The following is a 9,827-nucleotide window of genomic DNA, read 5'->3' on the forward strand; positions in this document are numbered from 1 at the left end:
AGGCTCAGGTGATCCTCCCACCTCAGCCTCCCGAGTATCTGGGACCACAGTGTGCACCACCCTGCGCAGGTAATTTTTGTATTTTTTGTAGAGACAGGATTTCACCATGTTGCTCAGATTGGTCTTGAAGTCCTGGGCTCAGGCAATCTGCCTGCCTCAGCCTCCCAAAGTGCTAGGATTATAGATATGAGCCACTGAGTCAGCCTTGTAAGAGATATTTAAAAACAAACAACAAACCTCAGAAATCATCTAGTCCAAACTTATCATCTGATCAATGAAGAAACTGAGGCCTAGGATCACATTACTCACAAAGGCCAGACTCAAGACGGGAGCCAGCCCATCCCAGAGCAGTACTCTTCCCAACCCGACACCCACTCTTGCAAGCTCCAGGCTGTGTTTGCAAACTGCCTATCAAATCCTGCGCAAAGATTAGGTTTCCTTGGCCAACAAAACTCTGAAAATTTTCATTATGCAATGCTTCAAACTGATGGGCACTCTCTCTTTCCCACGAATCCCCCAACTCTGTACATATTTCTATGCCCACGTATATCATTTATGTCACCTATAGGCTCACAATGAATAGCTCGATAGATATCCCACCAGCACCTCAAACTAATCTGCCTGAGAACAAACCCATTCTCTTACTTTCCCAAAGAATTTCCTCTTGTCTTATCATTGACTCCCTTTCGTGGATGGTGCCTTTTCAGCAGCCCAGATTTGGGATGGCAAAAGGTTTGGCACCAGAGCACATGTGTGAGCCCAAAACTCGGCTCTAGCATAAACTAGCTCTCTGACCTCCAGGCACACTATTAGTAAAACAAGGCTGAGAAGCCCCTGGAGGCTCAGATGCTGTGTTTATGGAGTACGTATGAAGTGCCTGTGAACCGCAGCTCTCATCAGTATTCAGATGACCTGAGTTCAGGAATCATTCATTTGTCCACCTACCATATGCATTTCCACTTGATTTTTTTTATTATTATTGGCTGAAGCCAAATAACACATTTCCACTTGCTTTTGCCTCTAAAATGACTCTCCATTTTTAGTGCTTCATTTTTTTTTTTTTCCAAGGCGGAGTCTCGCTCTGTCGCCCGGACTGGAGTGCAGTGGCCGGATCTCAGCTCACTGCAAGCTCCGCCTCCCGGGTTTAGGCCATTCTCCTGCCTCAGCCTCCGGAGTAGCTGGGACTACAGGCGCCCGCCACCTCGCCCGGCTAGTTTTTGTATTTTTAGTAGAGACGGGGTTTCACCGTCTTAGCCAGGATGGTCTCGATCTCCTGACCTCATGATCCGCCCGTCTCGGCCTCCCAAAGTGCTGGGATTACAGGCTTGAGCCACCGCGCCCGGCTTAGTGCTTCATTTTTATCATTTATCCAAAGAACTGTACTCTACTCACTGGCTCTGCCTGTCATAAAAAAAAACTGAATTGTGGCAAAACCCAGAAATGGCAGCCAGGCAAATCACTTGCATCCAGGAATTTGAGACCAGCCTGGGCAAAATGGCAAAACCCAGTCTCTAGAAAAAAACACAAAAATTAGCCAGGCATAGTGGCACATGCCTGTAGTCCCAACTACTTGTGAGGCCAAGGCAGGAGGATCATTTGAGCCTGGGACATGGAGGTTGCAGTGAGCTGAGACTGCGGCATTGCACTTCAGCTTCGGTGACAGAGTGAAAACCTGTCTCAAAAAAAGAGAGAGAGAAAATGACAGCCAGCAGGTGAACCTACGCTCTCTCCCTTCACAAAAACCCTCTTTACATACATGTCACCCCTTTCCCTTTTCCATGGTGATAATGACTCTAACCTGTACCATTTGGTGTTGGGAGTCACCAGTGTAAGAAATAACACAGCCTTAAATGCTATTCAGGTTATGGGAAAACTATTTTAAACTTTCAGAGTTAAAACGCAGCCAACCGAAACCTGAAGTCACATTCTAGAAATCGATGAAGACGTTCTGAGGACGCCTGAGATGGATGACCCAAACAGGGAATATTAAATCTGCTCCTCTTACCGCTTCTGTATTTCTTCTGATTTCCTTCTCCTCATCTCCAACATACGCTGCTTCTGTTGCTTCAAGAGTGCTGAGGCCGAGATGGACTGGATGGCAGGTTTCGGGATCCCCATGATGCCTGAAACAGAAGCCCACAGACTGAGGGGGTGCCCTGGGCAGCTGAGGGAACACAGGGACACACGTGCGGCCACGCAGCTGATGGTACCTGAAGCCGTGGTTTTGGCTAAATGCTGTTTTAAGTTCCTGGCTCCACACGTCGGCAGGTCCATCAGTTCCTTGAACTCCTCAGAGCAAGACAGGCTCCTCTGGGGTATTCCTGTGCCAGGTCAACACCAGCTTTAGAGGATTCACATTCAGATAGTTTGAGGTCATATGACACACCACTTTCTAAACTCTGCACTCGTAATTTTAGTCATATGTAAACGAAGAAGACAGAATACCAAGAGGAAAGAAAAGAATCCTTAACCTCCATCACTGGACTTAGAGGATGGCAGGTATCCTCAGTATATTTTATTTCTAGTAATGATTAGAATACTAAGCCCTTAAAACTGGGGGTGATTCCATACCCTGTTTCTGGAATACGCACTAAGGATAAGGGTCCCTGACCACGGTTTATGACCATAAGCCCAGGGTGGGGGCTGCATTCTCTGATTAAGACTTGTTTTTATTTTTATTTTATTAAAAATTTTTTTGTTTTTATGACCAAGACCCATTTTAACAAAAGATAACCAATAAGTTTGGCCAGGAAGGTAATGCTGCTGATTCTAATGCTGGATGTAAAGAGGTGGACCCAGACACACCAAGAAATTGTAAAATGCATACCAAGGTAAGACACAGCTAAAACCAATGTGCTGTTTTTTGCCTTAAGGTCCTGCAAACCAGGCTTGATTTCTTTAGGTTAGACCACACAACTCACTAAGTACAGGTGATGAGTGGATTCTTCTTACTTAAGAGTATGAGCTGCATCCATTTTCAACCCTAAAGACTGCTTGCTTGCTTATTTATTTATTTATGTGCATGAATAAGTTCTTAGTGGTGATTTCTGAGATTCCGGTGCACCCATCACCGGAGCAGTGTACGTTACCCAACGTGTAGTCTTTTATCCCTAAGGCTGCATAATTAAACTGGAGAAAGAAATTTCTTATGGAAAAACAAAATTACCGAGTTTTTGCTGTGTTTCCTGGATGATCAGGTTTGTGCCCTTAACGACCAGATTACTCAGAGTGGTTTGAATCTTCTTCTTAGGGGCCACAGCTGCTGCACTGAAATGACAAGTCACCCCAAAAGGAGAATCACTAAAGCCCCAATGCTCTGATGAGGTAAAGAAGGCATAGATATCATCATTTATGACACACACTGTCAAAATTTCTCAAAACACCATCTAAGAAGGCTTTCTTTCCTTTTTTTTTTTTTTTTTTTAGATGGAGTCTCGCTCTGTCACCCAGGCTGGAGTGCAGTGGCCGGATCTCAGCTCACTGCAAGCTCTGCCTCCTGGGTTCACGCCACTCTCATGCCTCAGCCTCCTGAGTAGCTGGGACTACAGGCGCCCGTCACCACGCCTGGCTAATTTTTTTGTATTTTTTAGTAGAGATGGGGTTTCACTGTGTTAGCCAGGATGGTGTCGATCTCCTGACCTAGTGATCTGCCCGTCTCAGACTCCCAAAGTGCTGGGATTACAGGCTTGAGCCACCGCGCCCGGCCTAAGAAGGCTTTCTTAATGTCCTGGCCCAATAGCATAACTGGTTTATGCACTGTGTCACAGACAAAAAGCTAGAGGCCCTCTGCTTGAGGTCATTCTGGAACAAAATTTGGCAAAAGAAATAAAAAAAAAAAAACCAAAAAAAACCCCAATGCTTTGATCTAGCAGTCTGGATATTTATCTTTAAATAATTAAGGATTATGCAAAAATGTAGAATATGAACAACAGCTTTGTTTATAATGTGAAACATTGGAAGCACCATTTGTGTTCACCCATAGGGAACTGTTTAAATGAATTAAGGCAGAGTATGTAAAAGAACACTATGTAGCCACTAAAAATACATAAGATAAGAAAAACATTAATTATTTTACATTGGAAAAAAAGTGGATACAAAGAATAGGGACAATATGATCTCACTTTATATTACTAAAAATTTATACATATGAAAAAACAAAACACAACACCTAGGAGTATATATACCAAGGAACTAACAATTTGGGGTCTTTTTTGAGACAAGATCTCACTCTGTTGTCCAGCCTGGAGTGCAGTGGAGCAATCATGACTCACTGCAGCCTCAACTTCCCCAGGCCCAAGCAATTCTCCCATCTCAGCTTCCCAAACAGCTGGGACTACAGGCATGCGCCACCATGCCCAGCTAATTTTTTTGCATTTTGTGGAGACGGGGTTTTGTCATGTTGCTCAGGCTGGTCTCAAATTCCTGGGCTTAAGCAATCCTCCTGCCTTGGCCTCCCAGAGTGCTGGGATTACAGATGTAAGCAACCATGCCTGGCCTAGAACTAATAGTTTTTCAGGTGGTAGGATTATAGTTGGTTTTTATTTTCTCCATTGGTTGAATTGTATGTTCTTTTAAAAGACTAATATACATGTATTGCTTTTAGCAGATTGGAAAAATTCAGAAATCATTTTAAATCTCAAAAACATGCTTACTGTTAAAAAAGAAACAGGAAGTGAGTTTTCTTGCCCCATTCCTGTTGGATTGGGACCAAAAATCTATGTTTTATTCTTGGATCAACTATAGCTGCCTTGTGCCAAGTCTCAGATATGCTTTATATAATGTGGTGACAAGGCCACTGATTACAAGCTTGTCCAAACCATAGCCCGCGGGCCACACGCAGCCCAGGATGGCTTTGAATGTGGCCCAACACACATTCATAAACTTTCTTAAAACATTAAGAGACTTTTCTTTTTTTTTTTTTAGCTTATCAGCTATCATTAGTATATTTTATGTATAGTCCAAGATAATTCTTCTTCTAAAGGGGCCCAGGGAAGCCAAAAGATTGGACACCCTTGGATTACAGCATCAGGGACTCTAGTGACTCTGACTCCTCAGGCAAGGGGCCATGGATGCCTGCCCAGCATCGCCCCACTCCCTGTGTGGGCTTCATAGTATATTCACTCACTGAATGAAATTTGGGTTCCACGAGGTCTGTAGCCTCACTCAAATAGTCGTAGGAGAAATAATTAGAAGGGTGCTAACACTGTAATTAACACATTTTTAATGGCCCTGACAAAGGTGCACTATTCACATTAGAAGTCAAAGAGGGGCTGGGAGCAGTAGCTCATGCCTGTAATCCCACCACTTTGGGAGGCCAAGGCAGGCAGATCACCTGAGGTCAGGATTTCGAGACCAGCCTGGCCAACATGGTGAAACCCTGTCTGTACTAAAAATGCAAAAATTAGCTGGGCGTGGTGGCACGCGCCTGTAGTCCCAGTTACTCAGGAGGCTGAGGCAGAAGAATCACCTGAACCTGGGAGATGGAGGTTGCAGTGAGCTGAGACTGCACCGCTGCACTCCAGCCTGGGTGACAGAGTAAGATTCTGTCTCAAAAAAAAAAAAAAAAAAGTTGAAGAGAAGAGTGGGCTCTCTTAAAGTTCAACACAACATAAGTCAATCTCTCTCTCCTGAAAGTTTTTATCTCTACCTGGGAATAAAAGCGGTCTTTAACCAACTTGTTTCAGGCAATGAGTTATGAAAGATAAAACCTGTACAAGTATCCTATGACGGTTACAGGAAGGTATAACCAGTAGGTTTAGTCTTTGATAAGCAAAATCCTCTGCCCAAAAGAAGCCCCGAGAACATCTTACATTGAAGCTGCATATGAGGCAGAAGAAACTCCTCCGTAGTAAAAGCCATCTTGGCACAGCCGTTCTTTGAGGCTGGTGCCTCTGCGGGCAAACTTCTTTGGAATTCGTCCTCCAGAGAAGGTGGACTGCAAGTCAGCGCGCTTTGCGCTGAGCTTCTTGTACTGAGCCTGGACATGGTACTGACAGTACTCGCAGTCGCGCTGCAAAAGGCAGAGCAGTGGCATCAGGATGAGGGCGACAGGCCAGGAAACAGCAGTGAGCAGACACAGTTCCTTCTCCCCACTTCCCGGAACATGACGCAGGCAGAGTCCTCCCTGCCGACCTCCACGACCGTTCCCACCGTGGAAGGGGTACTCAGTCCCCGAGGGGAAGAAGTTCTTTCCTGCGAGTCCCCTGAAAGCACTGTTCTGATGAAACTCCCCTTGCCCTCTTTCTACAAAGGAAATCAGCTTCTAGGATGAACCTCGAAAACAAGTTAGGTGAAAGAAGTCAGATACACAAGGTCCCATGTTGTAGAAGTCCTTTTACAGAAGAGGCAAATCCATAGGGACAGAAAGCAGATTAGACATCACCAGGAGATGGAGGGGCGGGGATGGCAGTGATGACTTTAGGGTGCCAGTGTTTTCACAGGGTGATGGAATTCTGAAAGCAGGGAGCTGGTGGTTACACAACTAAATACCATTGAATTATATACATTTTTAAAATGGTTAACTGTATATTGTTAATTTTGCCCCAGTAAAAAATAATTTAAAAACAAAATCAGCTCTCAGCGAGGTTTTTCTAGCTGTTTCTCTGGTTGATCCTCGGAAAAGTGCTATCCTTTCAGTGAGAGAAACAAAGCGAGATGGTGCAGCATTGTTCTACTGAGTGAACAGTAGTTATGGTGACAATGGAATTTTTTTTTTTTTTTTTTCTTTTGAGACAGAGTCTCGCTCTGTCACCCAGACTGGAATGCAGTGGCGTGATCTTGGCTCACTGCAACCTCTGCCTCCCGGGTTCAAGTGATTCTTGTGCCTCAGCCTCCCAAGTAGCTGGGATTACAGGCATGCACCACCACGCCCAGCTAATTTTTGTATTTTTACTAGAGACGGGGTTTTACCATGTTGGCCAGGCTGGTCTTGAACTCCTGGCCTCAAGTGATCTGCTCACTTCGGTCACCCAAAGTGCCAGGATTACAGGCATGAGCCACTGCCCCTGTCCAGACAACGGATTTTGAAGAATCTAGTTCTCACGGGGAGATTCGTTAGGTACTTCACTCTGAAACTGCGTTTTCCAATCGTCTCCCACCTTATTCTTTCCCGCCCACCAATTCATTTAATAGGAAGGAATAAGGGAATAAAAAAAGCTGAAACCAAAACCTGTCATGTAATCCTTTCAAATAACTCTAAGAAGTACCTCTTCACATCTACTACAATGGCTACAACAAAGAAGAAACACAGTAACAGTTGCTGATGAGGACAGGGAGGAACCGGAAAGTTCATCCATTGCTGGTGGGAATGTAAAACCGTGGGGCCACTTGGGAAACCAGTCTGGCAGTTCCTCCAAAATCTAGACAGTTACCATACTGACCCAGCAATCCCACTCCCAGGTATATGCCCAAGGGAGTGGAAAACATACATCCACATAAAAACTTGTATGTGAGTGTGTTAGCAGCATTATTTGTAATAGCTAAATGTGGCAACAATCCAAATGTCCATCAACCAATGAAAGAATAAAACAACATGTGGTATATCCATACAATGGAATATTATTTACCCACAAAAAGGAATAAAGTGTCGATAAATGCTACGGCATAGATCAATTGTGAGAAAAATTATGCTAAGCAAAAGAAGCCAGACAGAAAAGGCCACATATTGTGATTCCACTATATGAAATGTCTAGAAGAGGCAAATCCATGGAGACAGCAGGTAGGTTAGTGCTTACCAGGGGCTGGGGGAGAGGAGACTGGGAGTGACTGCTAGTGGGTACTGGGTTTCTTTCCAGGGCAATGAAAGGGTTCTGAAATTACACAGTGGTGATGGTTGCACAACTGTGTGAATGTATTAGAAATTACTGAATTGTTTACTTTATTTATATTCTTTTTTTGAGATAGAATCTCACTCTATCACCCAGGGCTGAAGTATAATGGTGCGATCTCAGCTCACTGAAACCTCTGCCTCCTGGGTTCAAGTGATTCTCTTGCCTCAGCCTCCCAGGGAGCTGCGACTACAGGCACCCACCACCAAGCCCGGCTAATTTTTGTATTTTCAGTAGAGATGGGGTTTCTCCATGTGGGCCAAGCTGGTCTCGAACTCCCGACCTCAGAAGATCTGTCCACCTGTGCCTCCCAAAGTGCCGAGATTACAGGCCTGAGCCACCGTACCTGGCCTGAATTGCTTACTTTAAAAGGGTGAATTGTATGGTATGTGAATTATACGTAAATGAAGCTATTATCTTTTTTTTTTTTTGTATTTTTTAGTAGAGACGGGGTTTCACCAGGTTACCCAGGATGGTCTCGATCTCCTGACCTTGTGATCCGCCCATCTCGGCCTCCCAAAGTGCTGGGATTACAGGCTTGAGCCACCGTGCCCAGCCAGCTATTATCTTTTTTAAAAGCCCTAAGAAAAGGTATAATGGAGTTAAAATATAATTTTCATTGTATTTCATCATGTTTGCTCTGTGGAACTATAAGAATTGAAGGCAAACAAAAATTCTGTCTTAAACCTCTTGGTCAGATAAAAGATCACTTTCCTAAGAGGTTAAATCTCCCCATCCTTCCCCGTCCTCACTTTTTAAAACTGGCAATTATTAACCACACATTAAATTTTCTCATTTTGACTCTTCCTTTAAGTGGGACACTCAGTGCCAAACTGGTCATCACAGCTAAAGTACCTACAGTTTATTCCTAACCGTTCTTTTCTTTAGCAGAAACCATCCTAACAAGGCTGAAACCAACCAAATTCACAGTCTGCGTGCACGGCTCTCCGTTCTTCTTCTTGGCTTTACAGGTTCCCAGGTCAAGAGCTTCACCCATAATTAAGACCTTCTGAGGATGATCGATAGATAAACACACCTGTAAGAAAAAGGTGGGGCAGGAGTTAAAGGCAGACAAAATTATGGCCTTTTATTAGCAGGAACAGAAAAAAGAATGGGTGGTGCTGACTGAAGAAGGTTACGGCCAGGCGCAGTGGCTCATGCCTACAATCCTAGCACTCTGGAGGCCGAGGCGGGTGGATCGCTTGAGGCTAAGAGTTTGAGACTAGCCTAGGCAATGTGGCAAAACCCTGTCTCCACAAAAAAACACAAAAATTAGCCAGGCGTGGTGGTGCGTGCATGTAGTCCCAGTTACTTGGGGGGCTGAAGTGGGAGGATCACTACAGCCTGGGAAGTCGAGGCTGCAGTGAGCTGTGATCGCACCACTGCACTCCAGCCTGGGCAACAGAGTGAGGCCCTGTCTCAAAAAGGAGAGAGGTTTTACTGGTCTAAAGGAATCTAAAGCCAGTGCTCTATCACTGTTTTAGGAACAAGGAGAGAGGTTTTACTGGTCTAAAGGAATCTAAAGCCAGTGCTCTATCACTGTTTTAGGAACGGGGTGCAGCAGGCACCTTCAGTTCTCTTCCCATTTTCCATCCTTTCTTTCATCTTTGCGAATGGAATCCTGATTTTGTCTGGGCTGGCCGAGATCTCAGCCTCAGGTAATAGATCCTGTTTCCTGTTTTCCCAGCACTCCTTAGAGCTAGCATTAGCTATGTGATAAGTTCTAGATGCTCAGACGTAAACAGGAGTTGGTAGGGAAGCTTTTGCCTTCCTGAAAAAATGAGTTAGGAGGCTGGCTCCCCCTTCCTCCTCACTTCTCGCCTTGAATGGAGATGACTGGAGGGAGACAAGCTCCTGAAGGGCCTCGCTGAACTCAGCTCTCTCCCTTCTTGTTTGCAATTCTCCTCTTGGAGAGACTGTACCAAGCGGGACTGTCCCAAATAGCTCGGGCTTTGTCCTCACCCCTCCTAGGACAAGATCTCCTACAACACTTGAGCTCAA

The 9,827-nt window shown here is 44.8% G+C and overlaps 1 protein-coding gene across 2 annotated transcripts in view; it reads right to left on the reverse strand.

Annotated features, from left to right (window-relative positions):
• MCM10 (minichromosome maintenance 10 replication initiation factor) overlaps positions 1–9,827 on the reverse strand; it is a 51,792-nt gene that overhangs the window by 16,576 nt on the left and 25,389 nt on the right. For both annotated transcript variants that reach the window (XM_023223311.2, XM_023223312.2), the window contains exons 9-13: positions 8,746–8,862; positions 5,811–6,010; positions 3,167–3,267; positions 2,211–2,321; positions 2,006–2,123 (exon numbers count right to left, since the gene is read on the reverse strand). In XM_023223311.2, coding sequence (XP_023079079.1) covers positions 2,006–2,123; positions 2,211–2,321; positions 3,167–3,267; positions 5,811–6,010; positions 8,746–8,862 — 647 coding nt within the window. The remainder of the gene's footprint in view (positions 1–2,005; positions 2,124–2,210; positions 2,322–3,166; positions 3,268–5,810; positions 6,011–8,745; positions 8,863–9,827) is intronic.

The sequence above is a fragment of the Piliocolobus tephrosceles genome, chromosome 9, assembly GCF_002776525.5.
Source record: "Piliocolobus tephrosceles isolate RC106 chromosome 9, ASM277652v3, whole genome shotgun sequence".
NCBI lineage: Eukaryota > Metazoa > Chordata > Mammalia > Primates > Cercopithecidae > Piliocolobus > Piliocolobus tephrosceles.